Source organism: Mauremys mutica, chromosome 3, assembly GCF_020497125.1.
Source record: "Mauremys mutica isolate MM-2020 ecotype Southern chromosome 3, ASM2049712v1, whole genome shotgun sequence".
Classification (NCBI taxonomy): domain Eukaryota; kingdom Metazoa; phylum Chordata; order Testudines; family Geoemydidae; genus Mauremys; species Mauremys mutica.
In genome coordinates, this window is record NC_059074.1 from 47777645 (window position 1) to 47800140 (window position 22496).

The 22496-nt window shown below is 38.8% G+C and overlaps 1 protein-coding gene across 1 annotated transcript in view; it reads left to right on the forward strand.

Moving 5' to 3' along the window:
- The first annotated feature begins 2392 nt into the window (after nucleotides 1-2392).
- GFRAL (GDNF family receptor alpha like) overlaps nucleotides 2393-22496 on the forward strand; it is a 33947-nt gene continuing 13843 nt past the window's right edge. The window contains exons 1-7 of the mRNA XM_045009432.1: nucleotides 2393-2414; nucleotides 7343-7477; nucleotides 10621-10773; nucleotides 12553-12966; nucleotides 14445-14501; nucleotides 16132-16462; nucleotides 19429-19679. Of these exons, the coding sequence (XP_044865367.1) occupies nucleotides 2393-2414; nucleotides 7343-7477; nucleotides 10621-10773; nucleotides 12553-12966; nucleotides 14445-14501; nucleotides 16132-16462; nucleotides 19429-19679 (1363 nt within the window). The remainder of the gene's footprint in view (nucleotides 2415-7342; nucleotides 7478-10620; nucleotides 10774-12552; nucleotides 12967-14444; nucleotides 14502-16131; nucleotides 16463-19428; nucleotides 19680-22496) is intronic.

Below are 22496 nucleotides of genomic sequence, written 5' to 3' on the forward strand. Positions count from 1 at the left end.
CACTTTCAGTTATTCGGCGGCAATTTGGCGGAGGGTCCCTCACTCCCGCTCAGAGTGAAGGACCTCCTGCTGAATTGCCGCAGATCGTGATTGCGGCTTTTTTTTTTTTTTTTGGCTGCTTGGGGCAGCAAAACCCCTGGAGCCGGCCCTGCCTGTATTCATCTACAGAAGAACAGCCTGGGCTAATGTGTTGTCAATAACATGTTTGTCTTTTTGTTTTGTACCCTAGGAAAACCTCAATTGTCTGCTCGTTAGGCCAAATTCATTCCTGGTGTAACTCCATCAAACCTCACACTAATATCAAATTGGTTTTACTTGTTCATATCTGCTCATAATGCTGCCCTTTAACTCCTGCTGTTCACTCCTGGTTGATAGGCCAAGAGGGATATTCCAAGATGATGAGAACTGATTTAAGTCCCTAACATATGCAAATTGCTGACAGAAGATTACCAAAGACAATATTCAAACAGGAGTGGAGGGTTGGAGGGGCTTCTACAAATTACATGATGTGAAACAAAACCCTGGGTTAATAATATCATATGAAAGGGCTATGGAAAACTACTCAGAGATTTTCCAAAATGTGACTAAACACAGGTAAGAACCGCTTCCCCCAATCCTTCACCCCTCCAGGATAAAAATCAAATTAAAGGACTGTGGAAGGAAGGAGCAGGAAAGTAGTAACAAAAAAATGGGAAAATGAATAAAGAATGGATCAGGTTAACAAAGGGAGAAATGAGAAGACAAAAATACTAAGGCAAGGCACAAGCCTTTAGCAAAGCTCCAGTGTATAGCTGTAAACTGGTCTAAGGATCTGCAGAGCCCCAGAGCTACCTGACCAGGGGAAAGAGTAGGAAAGTAGGCTGTGCATTGCCTCCCTCTCTTATGCTGCAGCTATTGGGAAGATCTGGGAGCAAGCATCCAGCCTACAGCTGTCAGAGAACCGAAATTCTGTTGTGCAAAGGATTTCAAAATTTGTTTTTTGTTCTGAATCAGAACAAAATTTCCATGAAAGAAAATTCAGTGTGTGTGTGTGGGGGGGTGGAAATCACATAAAGCGTTTGATTTAGACAGAACTGCAATCTTCGATGGACAATGGTCCCATGAAAGTTTTTCTTACCCATTCTAATCCAATTTCTCCTGTCCCATTGTTCCAAGGGAAGATCAGGAACCTCCCATGCATTAAAGAGCCTCTTTAGGTATGGGGCTGGTGGTATGTGCCCAGGGAGAACTCAAGAGAGCTCAGATACAAGAGCTGCCATAGAACTGGGGTTAGCTGGCATGTGTTATGCTGCATTCGCTTTAAGATTGAGTTTATTTGGTGCAATAACTGGCTTTTCACTGTTAATTTATAATAATTCCAGACATTGTCTCCTTAACATCTGATATGTTGCCTGGAAGTGTACCCAGTGCATTTCAAGTTTTATCAGTACAGCACACCAGCTTAAGGGGAAACTAACCAAGCTAAATTATCATTCTTTTCCCTCTTCCTCTTTTCCGAGTCCCTTCCTTCCAGGTCGGATGTTCTTTGTGCAGATATAAAAAAAAAAGCAGATGTAAAGTAAAAGATGAAATCTTTATAGCCAAGCCCTAGGGTTTGCGCTATGCTAGCCACCCTGGAAAAGTTTATCCCTCCACTGTGTAGAAGTCCTGTGGGCACAATGCAACCACTACACTACAACCTGCACCTTTCAGTATGTGCTGCTGTGGGGGATTCCCTAATCTGCTTCTATGTCAGAGCTCAAATTGCAGCAAATCTTTCCCTTTAGCACCTGCAGTCATTTCTTTCAGCGCCATGCTGCATGTTTCTTTCCTAAAACTTGTTCTCTGCTAGGGACTAGAGTCAGGAGGTTCTTTTTCAAACACCACCACAACAGAATATGCTGCTGCATCATCTCATCTAAAGCACGTGCAGGATTTGCTCCTGAGAGGCAAACGGACTTGACTTTGGTTTTCACGGTTTGCAACTGTAGAAAGTAACTTGGGCTTTTTGCTTCCAAGAGCCATTTCCCTTTGCTGGATCAAGCCACCCGCATTATCATTCGCTATCTCATTGGCACAGGATTTGATCTGGTTAAAAGCCCAGCCCCCACCAGCGTGTCCCTAGCGGGGGAAGAGGCGCACAGATCCAGAGGAAGGGGCAGCAAAGTGCTTAGCGATCCGCCCCCACCCACACCTGTTGCGCTGGGCAGCTGGAGTCCAAAGCGGGCTGGGTTCTCCTGGTGCGCTCTGCTGGGCTGAGCGCTGCGCCCCGCTGCCCAATCGCCGCCCTGGGCTGGCAGCCGAGCGCTGTTCCGCCACCAGCGGTGCTGAATGCAGCCTAACACCTGAGCCGGTGCCTAGCGTCCACCTGCAATCCGCTCTGCTCAGCCCCTGCAGCCACCACAGCCGCACGATGAGCTCTCTCCTGTTCCTAGGTAAGTTCACCCGGGTTGTAAGTGCTCGGGAGGAGACAAAACCTGCTAACAGCCAACTTATTTCTGCAGCTCATCTGCATGCACCTACCGGTACCCCCCCCGCCCCGTTTCACCGGGGTGGAACTCACCTGCAGGCTCCCGAGCTTTCTGCATCGCGCCAGGATGCACAGCTCGCTTGTGTGCATGGCTAACCCATGAATTAACCTCCTCCGTGGGCCTGCCTCTCACCTGGGAGGCACCCACGGGTGTATGCACCTCATGTGGGTGCATCAGCTCCCATCTGTTCATCTCATCCGTATCCATCTATTCTGTCTGCATCTCCCTTTTGTGCATTGCATCCTCCCGGGATGGTAACAGCTCACCTGTGTGCGTGGCTTGCCTTTAGAAGGGAGAAGATTTGCTCTCTTGTAAAAAGTAGTTTTACCTTTGTGTTCCAAAGTCCTCACTTTGATTGCATGTAGCTTTTCAAACCATTATTTACTAGCATCATACCTTGTGGCTGCCTTTGCATGAAATAGCATCTTAAAAACGGGGCATGGGCTCGAACTGAACACAGAGATGTGTTTTTCCCTGGCTCGTATAGATTTGTATTTGATCCTCTCCAGTTTGAGAAGTCTATTCAGATTCTCTCTCTGGTGAACATGGGATTTGTGATCTATGCTACTAGCCATCAGTGAAGTGAGCTTAATTCTCTCCACACCATTATTGATGCTTCATGTGTCACATGAATTTCCCTTTCCTGGAGCTCATGCCTGATTTGATCCCTATATATTTATTCTTGCTGCTGCTGGAAAACTGCAAGGTGTGGATGATGAGCAGGTGCTCACTTCACACTCAAGTGTGATCTCTAGGGCTGTACTTTGCTGATAGGGCACCTAACAAACTTATTCAAACGAGTCCCTGGTAATATGTTCAAGTCTGTAAACACCACACAGGAACAAGAGTGTTGTTTTGTGACCTAGCATGAGCATTGATAAGAAACTCAGCCATCAAGAAGACCTGCAAATGGGATGCCTTGTCTAAACAAACAGTCACTTGTTTGCTGAGTGGAAAGCATAAGTGCAGGTAGGACCATAAGAAGAGTTATTGACATTTCCCTATGGTTTTGAGTGGAAAAAGAGAAATCAATAAAGCAAGTATATAGGAAGCTAATTGAAGAGAATAAGATGAAATGCTGTTCCTATACATTTAACTCTTTGTTCCTGCTCATTTTTATCCTTCATTTTCCCACTATGCTCTGCATATCAGTACTCTCAAAGCCATTAATTTTCTATTCTGCTGCTTAAAACAACATTCCAGGTAGTGACTTCTCGCCTTAGATCTACTAGCTTCAAGATTCCCGCTAACTTTTTTATGTCCGCAATATACGGTACATCACTCCCTTTTTGTAACCTACCCTTACTTTTGTATGTCTGTATAGCTAAAGCACTGGACCAGGATTCAGGTGATCCAGGTTCAATTCCTAGCTCTGCCAGAGATATCTTATGTGACCTTGGGCAAATAATTTAATTTCACCGTGCCTCAGTTTCCCATCTATAAGATGGAGATGATATTATTTCCTTTCTCCTGCCCTTTGTCTGTTTAAATTGTAAGTTCTTCAGGGCATGGACAGTCTCTTACTTCATGCATGCACAGTACCAGGCACAATGAAATATGAATTTTGTTTGAGACTTTTATGTGCTACTGTAATACAAATAATATTAAGTGTATTAGTTGTAATCTAGCTCCAGATAGCTCCCCCTCAGGTTACTAAGAGAGGAGGTTGTGGTGGGACTTTCTCCTTGAATATCCAAAAAATCTGGAGTTCACTACTTACTATAACAATGCCGACAGGCTGGGAAAATGTTTAGGGAAATTAACAAAATTAGGTGGGTCTATTGCACATCAGAAAGTTACAGTTACTGGCCTAAGTCATAGACTTTAAGGTAAGAAGGGACCATTATGATAATCTAGTCTGCAGGCCGCAGAATCTCTAATATTGCATAGTACAGTGGAATCAAGAGATAATCTAGAGCCACTGTCATGTCATTAGACATGGAGAAGCCCTGTGATAGGTTTGATGGCTTTATAGATTTTGATAAGGCAGCTCAGTTTAGTGGGAACCAGAATGGGCTGGTAACGGGCTGGGTTCTGAAGGGCTAGGTCAGCAGGAAGGAAGTTAAAGATACAGTGGCCATGTTCACAGAGCTTAGGAGGCGTAGAACCCAGCTGGAGTCTTAAGTCCCCCCACTCCCCACTGCAGGAGGAGCAGAGTAATGTCTGAATTGTCCACTCAGTTAGGCCCCCTTCCCAGAGAAGTTTCTGTGACCCTGATTCTCCACTGGCTTACCCCATCAAAGTGTGTGCAAAATGCTTTCAAATCAGCAGTAGGTCTAAAGGCACAGGTGTAAACGACTTCACAAGCAGGTATCAGAGGGGGAGCCCTGTTAGTCTGGATCTGTAAAAGCAGCAAAGAGTCTTGTGGCACCTTATAGACTAACAGACGTTTGGGAGCATGAGCTTTCGTGGGTGAATACCCACTTTGTCGGATGCATGTAGTGGAAATTTCCAGGGGCAGGTATATATAAGCAAAAATATATATACCTGCCCCTGGAAATTTCCACTACATGCATCCGACAAAGTGGGTATTCACCCACGAAAGCTCATGCTCCCAAACGTCTGTTAGTCTATAAGGTGCCACAAGACTCTTTGCTGCTTTCACAAGCAGAAGACCATAAACAGGTCCCTGACCCACAGCTGGTATTATGGTAGTTGGGGTTATCCCTCAGAGGAGGTGGTATCGTCCACCTTGTCCCAGGGACAGGCTTGGGTTCCTTCTGGCTGAATGCAAGCTGCAGAAAGACGACTGAATGGGCGATACCGAGCAGAGGTAGCTATCCTGGCTATGAACTCAGATTGGATCCAGCAGCTGGGAAGGATGTACGTGAATTCCTTTTCTCAATACCAGCTCTGTTAGCTTAAGGTAAATGTATGTGACGTCATTAACGAGATAATAAATATTGGTGCACCTGCCAGTGATGGAAAGTTAAATGTTAATACACTTGTAAACCCCAAAATTCCCTATAGTAATAACATTGCCTCACAACACAGCACCATTTCCACAATAGATGACATCAGTGCTAAACAGTAGCAGTTGTTTAAAATTGTTCTCTTATAGAACCATGTTAAATGTGTGAAAGTCATCCCAGTGCAGAGGGCCTGGGGAAGCCCCTGGAAAGCATTAATTGCCCTTTTCAGTCTTGGGTTAAGGAGCACAGAGCATTCTTCGAATGCACACATAGAATTCCATGAATGTCACCTGGAATGAATAGTAATCTCTGATCCTCTGAGGAACTGCCAGTGAAACCACTCTCACAAAGTGCTCAGCTACTTGCCCAATCAAGCCCTAAATTAATGTGTGAAAGTTAATTTAACAGAAAAATTAAAATAACCTGTTATCATACTAAAAGTAATTTTATCATAGGAATGCTGATTAAAGCGTTAGCTCAGACCTGACTCTTCTCCTCCAGCAAGGCCAATCTAATTTCCTGCTGATAAGATAAGCAACAGGAGACATTTAGATATAAGTCTCTACCATGCAACTGACACCTCAGTCTTCAGTTTTCCTGCTAGGGATGCAGTTCAAAAACAGGCTTTAAGTTCAGTATATTTGGTAACGCTGAAAAATAATTTGAAATTTTATTTTTTACCCAAAATTCATGCATTTCCCCCCAAAGAATGTAAATAGAACGAAACGTTTTATGTAATAAGAAGCACACTGAATCATCGTTCAGTTCTACAGCTGTCAAAAAATCTGTAATATTGCTTGATATGAGTGAGTGTCCTGCAGCATCTGGCTTTAGCAAACTGCAGTGGACGTTTCAGAGTGGTAGCCGTGTTAGTCTGTATCAGCAAAAACAACAGGGAGTCCTTGTGGCACCTTAGAGACTAATATATTTGTTTGGGCATAAGCTTTCGTGGGCTAAGACCCACTTCAACAGTTGCAAGGAGTGAAAAATACAGTAAGCAGTATATATATATACAGCACATGGGAGTTGTCTTACCAAGTGGGGGGTCAGTGCTAACAAAGCCAATTCAATTAAGATGGAAGTGGCCTATTCTCAACAGTTGACAAGAAGGGGTGAATATCAAGAGAGGGGAAATTACTTTTGTAGTACTAACGAGGCCAATGCAATCGAGATGGATGTCGCCCATTTCCAACAGTTGACAAGAACTGAATTGACCTTAATTGAATTGGCCTCGTTAGCACTGACTCCCTATTTGGTAAGGCAACTCCCATCTTTTCATGTGCTCTGATATATATACTGCTTACTGTATTTTTCACTCAATGCATATGATGAAGTGGGATTTAGCCCATGAAAGCTTATGCCCAAATATATTTGTTAGTCTCTAAGGTGCCACAAGGACTCCTCATTGTTTTTGCAGTGGAAGTGAAATCTGGTGTTCCTCTGTCTTTAATACTTCCCTTTTACTTTAACCCTTTGTTTAAGGGCTGCAATGCCCTTACATTTCTGTATTGCCATGAACTGATGAAGAAAGTGGTTCTTGAAAGCTTGTATAACATTATTTTTTCCATTAGGTCAGACAGAAGATCCTGGGTCAAATTCTGGGCTCACTTGTGCCAACACTAATCTGAAATGACACAACTGAATACAATGACGTTACTCTGGATTTACCCTGAGAGCTCCCATTGGATCAAACTTAAGACACTGGAGTTGTATGAGTGCAAAGTCTGCCTAATCACAATTGTTTTGTGATTGGAAAAATAATAGGAAATTTTGTATATTGCTAAGTAATAAAAAGCTACCTCATTCATTTGTCATTACATGCAATCTACAATAAATTGCATTGTACAATTCGTAGCATGAATGCTAGGAGGCAGACGTTTACCTGTAATACTAACTAATCATTATTATCTACTTTTACAGTATTAGTTGTATACTTCAAATATACATCTGCTTCCCAGACCACTGACTGTCTGCACCTGAGAGAGCAATGCATTCGTGCTGCAAATGGATGTGAAAGTGTCTGGAATGTAATTGAAGATGCCTGTAATATTTCAGGTACAGTTACAGTGTATGCTGCAATGATTTTTTGATTGATATAAATACAACAAAATTCTTTGCCCATATTATATCAGTTTATTTTATATCATATTCTGGTCTCACATGAGTGTAGAACTGGAGTGACTCCACAGGTGTAAAAACTGTGCATGTGACAGCAGAATCAAAGATAATTACATGCCTAGGGATTTCAGGACCAGGCCTAAAATTGTGAAGTCCTTAGTAGGGATCAAATTCTGCGCTCAGTTTCACTCATGCAAACTCATTTTTAGTGCAGCGAATGAGGTTTCAGAGATCAGAATGTGAACCCCAGTCAACAAGTTCAATCCAAAGGGAATTTTGATACCATATAAGAGCTGAGTAAAAACTAAGTAGCGATTCCAGACTTTAGCCCTCAACGTTCTAAACTTGAGAATCATTTTCCAATAAAATACCATCTTCTGTAATTCAGCAACAATACAGTAGTGCACTTCAGGCAATGTAATTGTTACTTAGAATAATTTTGAAGTAATATTAGAATATGAAATAAATAAATTCTGACAAGCCTGAAAGACATATGCAGAGGTGTCATATTAATGCTGTTCAGCTAACTTGCACCAACATGTCAGAATGAATCATTTCTAGGGAATGATAATAAAATAAATTGCAGGTGCTGAATATGACTGATCTCCCTTCAATTGTTTAATGCATAACACAGATTTTCACCTACACGAGAGCAGGAAATCAGTCTCACTGTCTCTGCGTATTACCTTAAGGAATAGGAAAATCATTTTTATAAACAGTTTAATACTTTCTACAGAATTGTTTATATACATAAAACGCTCATATTAGTGCCAGTCACAAGATTATTTGAAAACATTTTCAATGAAGAATGATGTTGAGAATCTTTGGTTTTCAATAAAAAGCCAAACAATTTTCATTTAAAAAAAATTAGGGAGAAACATTTTGATGCAAAACAATCACCATTTTTGACTAATTCTAATATATACGATTAGTGCATCCAAAGGCTCATGGAGCTTTGTTCTAGGTACATCTTATCTCAATAAAATATGATTAATTTGTAATTGGGGATGAATCAGGTAATACTTCTCTGACTACTACCAGTAAAATAATTGGCCTGAAACTCAGCCTAATCTCTGTTGTAAAGCAAATATGAAACTTTTTAATAGCTCAGATCAAAAAGTTCTCCACTCTTGCTGCTTATTGTCTTCTTGAACCTACCACATAAAATTCCTTCTGAGTCAGTCAACAACCCATTTCTTTTTAAATCTATCCTAAAAACTCACTTCTTCTGTGTGGACATTCAGTGTTAGCTCCCCAAATATAGTGAATATGGGAAAAGAGAGACTAAATGATGGGGTGGTCATCTATAAAGGCTTTATTGGCATGAGTGTGGAGTGACCTTCATTGCTGGTACTTGGTAAAGCCATGAGTGAGTGCAAACACTTAGCCCTACCAGTGGAGTAGCACATCACACGTCAGGGGATTTCTCTGTGAACTAGATTTAAGATCATATTTTGTCCTTCATCTTCAGATTAAACTCCCATTGACAATGATCTTCTGCTTGTGGCTGGGGGACAGATTATGACCTAAGAAGTGTCAGCCTCAGCTATTTGTCAGAAATTTTGCAGTCATATTTACACAAATTGTGTGTGTGTGTGTGTATATATATGTATATATATATATATAAGCTAAATAATTAGTAGGTACCAAAGCTGAAATTATGCCTAGATTTTAAATCAGAGGGCATTTTTGTAAGTGCCCTTGTTATATATATAGTTGTTATATATATAGTTGATAGTTGGAATGTGTTATCTTCTGCAAATCAGTAATAAAAGGAACAAGAATTAAAACCAGCATCAAAAATATGTTTGCATACTAATCACACAGCTGAATCAATACTGTATAAACACAACAGTACAGATAGTAGAAACATATTTGTTTAGTACATGGTCTAACTTGTTATAAAAAGCCTGCTTAATTCTCTTGTGCCACATGATTTTTTACTTCATTGGAGCCAGGGTTTCACCCTGATATCTGATATTTCTATCTATGTCATGGTAGCTGAATGCCTTACAGAAATTACCCTTTGTCCCAAGTGCTCTAATAAGAATGTAAGAATGGTCATACTGGGTCAGACCAAAGGTCCATCTAGCCCAATATCCTGTCTACCGACAAGGGCCAATGCCAGGTGCCCCAGAAGGAATGAACAGAACAGGAAATCATCAAGTGATCCATCCCCTGTCGCCCATTCCCAGCTTCTGGCCAACAGAGGCTAGGGACACCATCCCTGCCCATCCTGGCTAATAGCCATTGATGGACCTATCCTCCGTGAATTTATCTAGTTCTTTTTTGAACCCTGTTATAGTCTTGGCCTTCACAACATGCTCTGGTAAGGAGTTCCACAGGTTGACTGTACGTTGTATGAAAAAATACTTCCTTTTATTTGTTTTAAACCTGCTGCCTATTAATTTCATTTGGTGGCCCCTAGTTCTTGTGTTATGAGAAGGAGTAAATAACACTTCCTTATTTACTTTCTCCACACCAGTCATGATTTAACTCTCCCTCTGCTTCCCAAGAGCACAGATTTTGGAGCCATTTTATCTTCATCATCATTATTCTGGAAAGGCTATTTGGATTTCACATTTATTCCTAAATGTGGCAATGACATACCAACATGCTTAGTACTTGTAGTAGGGAGTTTTATAGTTGAGGGTCAGCTAGTGAGAAGGCTGTGCCTTCTGCTCCTGCAAATCCCACCTTTGTCACTCACTCTTCAGTTGTTCCTGATAAGCACAATTGGCATGCTAAGCCAACAGTGAAACTGACCCAATAAGTGTACTACATTTATAAGTAAAAAATATAGTAAAGTATGTGCAATTTTTGTCAAAAGTAATTGTTACAAACAGATTATATGCCCTCGAAATGAGAACTTAAAATAGACATTTTGGCAATGGGTCAAAAATATGCATCAATAAATGAAGACAGAATTGTACCCACAGCTTCATCATGTCATCCCAAAGATGATGTTAAATTTGTGGATTATGATATATTTAGAAACAAAACCATCTTCTCTTTTACTGTACTGCAATTGACTTGTTGAATAAGTATTAATAAAATTATGTTCTTGATGACAAACTTAGGTAACAGCTGCAAAGCAAAAGATTCAGTTGGCTGTAATACAACCATCCAATTCCTGGCTGACCAGTATCCACAATTTAAAGACTGTATCTGCACCAAAGATGATTTTTGTAGCATCAAACTGTTGCTTGGGAAACAATGTGCTGTTAAAAAAGGTAAATAACGTACCTAATGCCTTAATAATACAAAATAATGGAAATGGAATTTTAACTATGTCTGAAAATAGAACGTAATCCCTCATCAGAAGGAAGTCTTATAGTTTCCAATTCCTGTATGAGTCTCAAATTTAAAAATCTCCCAACAGACTTTTTAATGTTATTTTGCCTTTTCTAAAATACAGTAGAACCTCAGAGTTATGAACACCAGAGCTATGAACTGACCAGTCAACCACACCCCTCATTTGGAACCGGAAGTGCACAATCAGGCAGCAGCAGGGACATAAAAAAATTTAGTACAGTACCATGTTAAATGCAAACTACAAAAAAAAAATGAAGAGGAGCATTTTTCTTCTGCACAGTAACGTTTCAAAGCTGTATTAAGTCAATATTCAGTTGTAAACTTTTGAAAGAACAACCATAATGTTTTGTTCAGAGTTACAAATGCTTCAGAGTAACAAACAACATCCTTTCCGAAGGTGTTTGTAATGCTGCAGTTCTAGTTTATTCACATCCCTAAGTATATATGAAGATTATGTTAAATAGCTATTTTAAAATCAATAATACCAAGGAAAGTCAGAGAAAAACCAGGCAATTCAAATTTAAGGCTGATAATTCTTCATTTAACCTGTTCTGATATGACTAAACATTGTAGAACATATAACAATATATAGAATCAGATCCTGCAGTCCTTGTTGAACTCCCATTGAAGGCAATGGGCTCAATTCAGCAATCCTTGTTTGTGATGACTAACCCCTTAAACTTCAACTGGACTACTTGTGTGAGTAAGTACTATTCAATATGAGTAAGATTTGGAGACTCTGGCCCAAGGAGAAGTCTCCTTAAATAAAGACTACAGGATTTGAGTGTGTCAAATCAAATCAGATAATAAAGTAAATGCTAAGGACCTGATCTTGCATTCCTTACTCAAGATGGCAGGATTGGAAACCTAAGGCCTGAAACTGACTACTTTGAAACTATCAGAGGGGTAGCCGTGTTAATCTGGATCTGTAAAAAGCAACAAAGAGTCCTGTGGCACGATGTATTGGAGCATAAGCTTTCGTGGGTGAATACCCACTTCGTCAGACGCATGTAATGGAAATTTCCAGAGGCAGGTATAAATATGCAGGCCAGAATCAGTCTGGAGATAACGAGGTTAGTTCAATCAGGGAGGATGGGGCCCTCTTCTAGCAGTTGAGGGGTGAAAACTGTTTTGTAGTTGGCAAGCCATTCACAGTCTTTGTTTAGTCTTTGAAACTGATGATTGTTTTGCCTCAGTGAAATGGAAGGATGATTGTTCCCCTCTTGATTAATTATTTGGGGCCAAAGGGACAAATTGCTCCCTGGTGCAATTTAAATGAAATTAGCAGAGTTGCATCTTGGCTGAATTTTGCCCATATACCATAATTCTATCATGACATATGCAGTAATTTCAGTCAGAGCTCTGTGTATATTATCTAATGCCCATTTATGTGCTAAACTAGATCACAGGTTATATTATACAGACTTTTGAGGACATACTAAATATAAAGAAGACTTAGTAATCTGCAAGAACCTGAAATGAGTATGTAGTTACTTGCTATTGACCAGCTTCCATAGGAATCATCCAAATTAGTTAATCCATAATCAGTGTTGTATAATTCAGTTTATTGTACTGATTCTTAGGGGAATTAACTTTGTCACCAAATTTGTTTAGCTATGACTATAAAAGAAATTGTAGGATTCAGCCTTACATGTGGTCTTTCCAACATACGTCTTTGTCAAAATCTATCTATACAGGGCATTTGGAGCCTTCACTAAGCCCAGCTATCCAATTAAATTTCATGTCGCACTCAAAATCCAAAGGCATTCAACGCACCGGGGAATCAGAAAATGACTGCAGTATTGCAAAGCAAAACTGTCGAGAAGACCATAACTGCTTTATGATGTATAAGAACTTTCAAAGAGTTTGCAGAGCAGAGGTGGCAAAATGCAGCCTCCAAATGGTTGGGCAACAATGTTTGTCAGCGTGGAAGGAGCTGAGGAAAACAGTGCTGGGGAACTGCAAGTGTTCAGAACCAATTCAAAAAAGATGTGCTAAAATATGGAAGAGTATCTTTAATAACACTTGTTTACAGTACATGCAGGAGAATCAAGCTTTTACTATGAGGGAAGAAGACTATGATGATGAGAGAAATCAGGGCATTCATCCAGGTTAGTGCTATTCAGGGATACCTTTAAAAGTTAAAATTATGTTTTATTACAATTCAAAAGCTGTGTAAAACTGTGTCTTTATATGTGTACTTGACTCCAGTGTTATCACATCTGTGGGACTGTCTGTATATTTTATTACTTATTTGCAACTGAATGTTGGGAAAAGGAGAATTTTAGGAAGCTGATTATATGCATGTGAATAATTTAAACAGCTTATCAAGTGGTAGGTGAAATCGTAGTTTGAATGATTGGAATAATTTCCTAATATGTGTTTATACGGCACTTAGCACAGGGGAATTCTGGTCCTGAGTAGTGCCTTTCAGAGCCACTGATAGTACCAGAACTAGGTGAGTAATTGTTTTTTTGGTTGGGAGTCTGGACCAAAAACTGTGGAAAAAATATTCAGTTCAGGTCAGCCTGAAACTGATTTTTTTTTAAATTTTTGTCACTGACATGAGAAACCTAAAATATCATTTCAGAAACACTTCTGCATGTTTCCAAACAAAATTTGCTCCCCTGATCAATCCTAGCTGAGTGAAATTGACATTCTTGCAATAGCTGCAGTGAAACTCACAAGAAAGTCAATTTCACTCAGCAGCTGCTGGGTTCCCAGAGCCTGTGGCTCCAAGGAAGCCCCATGAGTAAGGACTGCCCTGAGAGTCAGGGGTTTCAGGGCTTCAAGTATACAACAGGGTTCCTGGAAACCCCGGCATGGGGAAGCTGCCCGGGAGCCATGGACCCTGGTATCACCATTGTCCTCAGCCCTGGGCAGTCCACTTGGGAGATCTGCTCTGAAGTCACAGAGTCGATCAGCTCCAAAACACTCAGGGCTGTCTCAGCTTGCAGGCTCTCTTTCGTGGAGCTGTGCACCCTGGAACACTGTGTTTCAGTAAAAGTTTCATCAAATCTGCAACAGACTCAGTGAAATATTTCAGTTCAGAGAATCAGCATTTCCTTGTGAACCTGTAACAACCATCTTCTAACTACTAATACATAATAATAATAATAATTAATAATAATTAACTATTAATATAGTTTTGTATGGAAATACATGTATTATTAATGGGGCAATATTTTTAACAATTGCTGTATACATTCATAAATTTTGGCTACCATATTTATATTTAGCCATAAAGGTCCTGGTTTTCAGAGGTGCTAAGCACCCAACAGTTCTCATTGAGGTCCCACACTTGTAGGCCACATATTCAGAGAGAAGAGTGATGTTCTCAATAGCAATGAAGAAAGATCATGTGCAGATTTGCTTTAATATCTCTAAATAAACATAATGAATCTTTTAGAGCTTTTAGAGCAAATTGGCAAGTCTATTTGACTAACCTAATTTATTTTTTTCATTTTACTTTTATTTGAAAGATTTTGCTAGCATTAGAGTCAATAAAGTTTTACATTAAAGCTCACAACAAAGCCGATGTAATTTATCAATGTTACATATATTCTCTGTATGTATCTTTTTCTTCTAGATAATATTAACATGGAAACTAAGTTACAATGGAACTTATCTGCTCTTTCCAAACTTGGTAAATTTGAATTTATTTTATTAATTTATAAATCATATTTATTGTTTTTCTTTCAGTCTGTGATAGTGGGCAATGTAGCCGCATATAGATTAAATAATAATAACAACATTTAACAAACATACTTAAAATTTGAGATTTAGTGAACCCCAAAGATTTGCAGATAGATTTCTGTTCAGATAAGGATACAGAAGTTCATAATAAAAAATCCTGATCCCATTTAAGCCAATGGCAATTCTTCTGATTTTGTCCCATTCAAAAATTTTAAAATAAAAAAAAAAGATCTGAACATTTCAGAACATAAAGGTTTAGGTTCAGATCTGTCGAAGAATAGATACAGGTTCCAATAACAGGAGATTGTTCTAATTTTATCTGAAATAGCTTCCTCGTCCATTAAATATCACGGTTAGAACAAGGTGCATAAGTAATAGTTAAGATAGATCTCTCACTCGTACAGAAGTCACCATTAAAATGACAGCATTCTGGACTATTGTAATAAAAATACATTAATAATATTTATTTATCAACAGTCACAACACTATGGCATGTCCCTATACTTTGCATTGCAAATAAAGACCAAATCCTGTAAGGTCCTGGTGCCCTTTATGAGGTGCTGGGTTCTCTGAAATAATACGAAACTCAACAGGAGACAGTCAGGACCTTGCTGGATTGGACCCTAACTGTGATATTACGATTTATAAAGATAGTACGAGAAGAGCACTGGGCGTTCACAGATGAATACGTAAACAAAGGCTCTGAAATGAAGAGCTTACTTTCTATGGCTGCAATTCTGGCTCCGTTGAAGTCAACAGCAAAGTATCCATTAACTTAATGGAGTCAGGATTTCACCCTCAATGTTTCAGATAACAAAAATTTTCATTAAGGCAGAGTTAAGGTTGCCTGGCAGTGTCTCATGCTCTCCCAGAATGTTGAGGTCAGCAAAGCTCAGATCTCTGAAAACAGGGAAATAAAGAGATGAGGTCATTCAAACTTAAATTTCTGAAAAACAGTTACAGTACAAACCAATAATTAGTGAAAATTCCGTATGTGCTTCAGACTTTTTGATGGGTTGGGATTTTTAATTATTCAGCTCTATAAAGTAACCTTAACTCCGATGGATCCTGCATAGCAGCAGTGCTAAATTAGGAAAAGAATGTTTCCAGTGTCAAATTCTAACCCTGAAGAATTCAATGGCAAAATTTGCCTTGATTGCAAAAGAATGGGCATTTGACCGTTAGGCTGAAATGGATGTTTCTGTAGAGAAACCTTACAAGGCCCTCTGGATCTCACCTTCCTAATCTTTACACCCCCATTACACATTTCCAGCATTTTATTATTAACAAATAGTGAGATAAGTTGGATTTATGTCCTAATCAGTTGTCTCTACAGTTGATAGAGAAGTTTTAGTCCTCCCCACAAAAAATTATAAATAAAAATGGGGTACAGAGGGGAGAAATTATTGCACTAATGTGTATCAATTTTTGGACCAGCTCTAATTTTTATAGATCTTTCTTGTATAGTTAAGACTTGATCCTGCAACTGCTTTCAGAATCCAGAAGCACAAAAAACAACCACTAGATTGATCTTTATATTTATCTTCATGTATTTTTTTTAAATGTATTATTCCTTTTAGAATACACAGAGAATGGAACCTGTTTTGATGTAAACAAGGGGTGTATTGAAGATGAAGTATGTAATAAACAGTTATCTCTGTACCTCAAAGTTTGTTCAGTAACTAGAAAGCAGTGCAACATGGAACAATGCCAAGCAGCCATAAGGTTCTTCTATCAAAATATGCCTTTTAATGTTGCCCAGATGTTGACATTTTGTGACTGCACCCAGCCTGATGAATCTTGTCAGCAAGCCAAAGAACTTCTTCATGGCAAGCCGTGTGCAGTCAACATAGTTCCCCCTCCTTCGTGTCTAAATGTAATTCACAGGTGCCAAGACAATGAATTGTGCAGGTAAGTAAAAGAATTATTACTTTATTTAACTTTTGCCTGGTAACGTGTGTGTCAATAACAATGAAGAAAGGTGATAGATATAATAGCTCTTTACACACACACACCACAGAATGATTTTCTTCATTATAGTTACTTGATGGCATTGATGGTATCTGAGAACAAGTATGCCTGCAAAGAAATCTTTCTCTAAACCTTATAAGCAACACCAATCTTTTAACTTTCCTATTAAAATAAATCCTTGGCCATCGGGGCACTTCCTGCGTATCACTATACACAATGGACACTCAAAACTTCACAATTACAGTAGGTTTAGAACTCAGATCATCCTACTAAAAAGCACATGAGCTTAAGGGAAATCTCAGTTACTAATATAGGGACTATGACACACAGCTGAGAAGTTCTGATTCTGGCCAGGAAAGGAAAGTGCAAAGCATATAAATTAACCAGTTCACTACAATATTTATGTGGATTGTTTTCACTTTCTACCCTAAAAAGGAATATTAATATGTTCTTTATCACATGGCACAGACTTTAGCAATTCCTGAAAACATGGATCTGTTCTAAAAAGTGATTGTAAAAATGGCATTGCAGGTTCTAATCCATTTGATTCTCAAAGATTTCCATATCAGCGGCATTCATTTTGCAAGTAAAATGCAGGGTTCTTTCTAACTGTGAGCCCTGAAAACTCAGTCTGGGTTTTATATTTCTTGTCTATCAACACTCATAACAAAGTTTCCGACAGACAAATTATGCGCTCAGAGATTTTCAATCCCACTCGCTTCAGTTTTTGTCCTGGGGAATGCTCCTTTGCCTTCAAATGGTTTGCACGAAGCATGCAGCTGACTGGGCAAAGTTTGTTTGGTGAAATTAATTATCCATTAACCCAGTAATCTGACCCTTTGCACCCAATTGTTGCATAAGGAAAATGGTCTAAATAAGAAAACATTTTCACTTATTTATTTTTGTCCTTTTCTCCTTCCAACAGACTATGTGATTATAACCCCCTGTGTGTGATAAAAACCTGCTGTGTCCATAAACAATCAATCACGCAGAGTGAGCCAGCTTTTGGATTTTATTTCATATTATTTTACAAAATAGTTAAGTGAGAAACAGCTGTAGGATTGGCCTGTACATACAGCGCCACTTAAATATGACCATAATTTGGTGGGCAACTGGCTCGCTTTAGATTTCAATGTGGTCATTCTAGCACTATGGGACAAGACCTGAAATTCATCTAATAAATTAAGCATGCTGTAAATTAACCTTCAATAAAGAGAACAAGGATCACATTCAGCTCTGCCATAAGCAAGTTCAATTCAAATTGACGTCACTGGGGGTTGCACTTTTTTATGCCAGGTTGAATTGTGTGTGTAGGAGTCTAACTGGAAACCATATTTAGCAGAGACTTGTTGAATTACCCATTACTCTTGAACATTAATGTTTGCTAACATTAACAATCAGTAGAGATAAATATCAGAATTACACTGTGAATTATATTTAGCTGTTCCTATAAATTATGAGCCTGAACAAAAAATTGTGCCATTAGCACAGAAATGACAGCTCCTTTGACTGAAACCTTGAATTGTGTAATGTAAGTGCTGTGTAATTGAGTCCTACATTGAACCTTATAAGGTATCATCTTCCAGACATGCTATTTTTTAACAGCCATGTGAAATCAGTACTTAATTCATACAATAGTCTCCAGCTGTATGGGATGCCATATTTTAATGGGTCAATGCCCAACACTTTAGAGTCTGATCCAATAGCCCATTGCTCAATCCAGTAATATGTAATATAATCGATATGGATTAGAAAGATATTAATCAAAGGTTTTGCAACAGTCCTGTTAAGAAAATAGATAAACTATAATTGTTAAACATTGGCACATCAAGGGCTATTTTTATTCTACCCAACATAGTAAATAAACTGTCATATGGGATCATTGAAGTGAGAAAGAGGAACCAAATTAGTCCTATTTATTCCTCATTTAATTTGATCACCGCTAACCCTCTTCTAATGTAGTTTTATAGTTATAGTTAACTTGTTTTTAGTTTGTTTTCTTTTTTAGCCTGTAAAATGTTTTGCTGTGTGGATTAGATAATCTTTATTTTATATCACTTCAATTCAGTGTTCTGGCCAGACGTATGATTTTACACACCTGCCACATCCATTAGAAATTTACTTGCTTTGGTTTCATTATGATGTCCAGCCTGATTATTCTACTTTACTGCAAGCTGTCCTCTCTGGGTGTCTCCTTAGATGATTGTTACTTTCACCACTTATTGCTGAATCCTGGAAAATCTCTGCTGTTTATAAATTGATCAAAATTGATTTTCTTCAAAGAAATTCATTTCTGAAGCCCAGATTCTGCCCTCAGTTACCATTATGCAACACCACTGATGTCAATGAAATTGGACAGATTTAAGGAGGGCAGAATTTGGACCTATTGACACATCTCTCTATCATTATACCTTTATGACGTGATAGATTTTTTTTACTCTCAATAGAGATAGGAGACTATTGTGCCCTACCAAACCTACTGATACCATGGCATTCCAAGGATGGAGTCAGATGACCAGGAGGGCTTTTGAACCCACTGTCAGCCTGCTCCTACCATTTGACATTTTACAGGATCTGACAGGAAAGGGACTTTGGGAGACATCAAATCCTGAAGACTGCCCCAATGAATGAGAGATGTCTTCTCTGGGAGATCCTTTCATACCATGAAAACACTCTTTCTTTTATTCTCTTCTCCTCTTGATTTTGCATAGAAAACTTCTGCCTTACAGGACCCATAGTCAGCATTCATAGAGAAATTTCTGATTAAAAATTTCTTTTACCAACATATTTCTGGTAATCATTAAGTTAGCTTCTCTTGTGTTTGTTTTTTTGTGTCTCTCCATGTCAAGTTGTCTTAATCATAATATAGCAAAGCTTTTCTTGTATGTTTCCTATGTTTCCTCCAGGAAAAAATATGAAGTGTTTTGGTCAAAGTGCTGGAGACACGTGACAAAAAGATGCTATGATGATAAAGCTTGCCTTGAAACTTTAATTGAGGATGATTTGATTTGCTCTGGAAGTGCTGACTGCAGAGCAGCTTACATTGACAACTGGGGCACCATGCTTCGTGTGGAATGCACCTGTAATACTGTCCCACTAGCTGAACAGTCCTTGTGCAAGCTCTTCCATCACCTGCTTCACAGCAAGTCCTGCTTCAGTAAGTTATGTGAGAAAAAATGCACTGTAAAATATTAACAAGCTTGTTTTATACAACAAAATCTATTACGTGAATTAGATCATGAGATTGAGAAAATATTTCACTGTGCCAAATTTATCTCTAGTGTAACACTGTTGGCTTCAGCAAAGTTATACCCAGGATGCATTTGTCCAGATGAACTGCATATGCAATGTGGTGATCTTTGGTGTCTGCAAACATTTGATATTCCTACTAAGCGTCATTAGTTAAGTTGTGAATTGAAATGGTTAAATGAAGTCAGTGGAATCACCGTGAAGGCAATAGTTTCTAATCATACGTGACATTCTAAATATCAGCAGGGTTCTAAAGCATTTCTGCTGGCAGTCAGTCAGTATGTTTCTGTACATGCTTTTCAGTGCTATGGTAGATAACCTTTTCTCCTTCTGCTGTTTCATCAGTGTTTACAGACTTTTGTGAAAATGCTAGGGATAGCTTCAGATTGGCTAGAAGTGCATTGTTAAAAACATTTACTTATGGGAATCTAGAGGGGGATTTTAAGTATAATTCAAGTAGCCTGTGAAACTATAGAATTCCACAGAGAGCTTCTATGGTCTTCTATCAATCACCATCTACCTTCAAATAGTTTCTCAACAGAAATGAAGGAAGAGCCCAATATGTGATAGCTTTTTGAATCAGGACCTTTAAAAAATTCTTCTTATTTCATTTCTGAGCAGAGATCTAAGAACAAAAAAATGGCCATACTGAGTCAGACCAGCAGTGTGTCTAGCCCACTACCTTGACTTCTGATTGTGGCCAGTGCCAGATGCTTCAGAAGAAATGAACAGAACAGGGCAATTATCAAGTGATCCATCCTCTGTTGTCCACTATCAGCTTCTGGAAGTCAGAGGTTTAGGGACACCAAGACCATGGAGTTGCATCCCTGACTATCTTGGCTATTAGCCATTGATGGACCTGTCCTACATGAATTTATCTAATTCTTTTCTGAATCCAGTTATACTTTAGGCCTTCACAACGTCCCCTGCCAATGAGTTCCTCAGGTTGACTGTGTGTTCTGTGAGGAAGTGCTTCCTTATATTTGTTTTCAACCTACTGCTTATTAATTTCATTGAGTGAACCCTGATTCTTTTGTTATGTGAAGGGGTAAATAATACTTCCTTATTCATTTTTTCCACAACATTCATGATTTTATAGACCTCTGTTGTATCCCCCCCTTAGTCATCTGTCCTAGTCTTTTTGATCTCTCCTCATATGGAAGCTGTTTCATACCCCTAATCAGTTTTATTGTCCTTCTCTGTACTTTTTCCAATTCTAATACATCTGCATGCAATATTCAAGGTGTGAGCATACTATGGATTTATATAGAGGCAATATGATATTTTCTATCTTATTATCTATCCCTTTCCTAATGATTCCCAACATTCTGTTGGCTTTTTTGACTGCCACTGCACATTGATTAGATGTTTCCAAATAACTATCCACAATGACTCCAAGATCTCTTTCTTAGGTGACAGCAGCTAATTTAGACCCCATCATTTTGTATGTGTAGTTGGGATTATTTTTCCAATGTGCATTATTTTGCACTTATCAGCATTTCATCTGCCATTTCATCACCCAGTCACCCAGTTTAGTGAGATCCCTTTGTAACTCTTTGCAATCTGCTTTGGACTTAACTATCTTGAGTAATTTTGTATCATTTGCAAACTTTGCCACCTCACTGTTTACCCCCTTTTCCAGATCAGTTATGAATATATCGAACAGCACAAGTCCCAGTACAGAACCTGGGGGATCCCGCTATTTACTTCTCTCTTCATTGTGAAAACTGAGCATTCCTGCTTATCTTTTAATCACTTTCTGATCCATGAGAGGATCTATCCTCTTATGCCATGACTGCTTACTTTGATTAAGAGCCTTTGGTGTGGGACCTTGTCAAAGGCTTTCTGGAAGCCCAAGTACATTGTGTCAACTGGATAACCCTTGTTCACATGCTTGAATTCTCATAGATTGGTGAGGCATGATTTCCCTTTACAAAAGACATATTGACTCTTCGCCAACATGTTGTGTTCATCTATATGTCTGATAATTCTGTTCTTTACTAGAGTTTCAATCCATTTCCCTGGTACTGAAATTAGGCTTATGGGTCTGTAAGTTCCAGGATCACTTCTGAAGCCTTTTTAAAAAAAATGACATTACATTAGCTATCCTCTAGTCATCTGGTACAGAGGCTAATTGAAGTGATGGGTTACATATGACAGTTAGTAGTTCTGCAAATTCCAAAACCACCTTTAATGACACTTTGATCTGGGACAGTTCCTCAGATTTGTCATTTAAAAAGAATGGCTTAGGTGTGGGAGTCTCTGTCACATCTTCTGCAGTGAAAACCAATACAAAGAATTAATTTAGCTTCTCCACAACAGCCTTCTCTTCTTTGAGTGCTCTTTTTACATCTCAATCATCCAGTGGCCTCCCTGATTGTATGGCAGACTTCCTGATTCTAATGTACTTAAAAAAAGTTTGCTGTTAATTTGTGTCTTTTGCTAGTTGCTCTTCAAATTCCTTTTTGGCCTGCCTAAATATACTTTTACACTTCACTTGCCAGAGTTTATGCCCCTTTCTATTTTCCTTAGTAAGACTTGACTTCTAATTTTTAAAGGATGTCTTTTTACCTCTAACCATGTCTTTTACTCTGATATTTTGACATGGTGGCATTTTTTTTTGGTCCTCTTACTTTTTTTTTAATTTGGGGTTTGCATTTAGTTTGAGCCTCTACTATGGTGTTTTTAAAAAGTTTCCATGCAAATTGCAGGCATTTCACTCTTG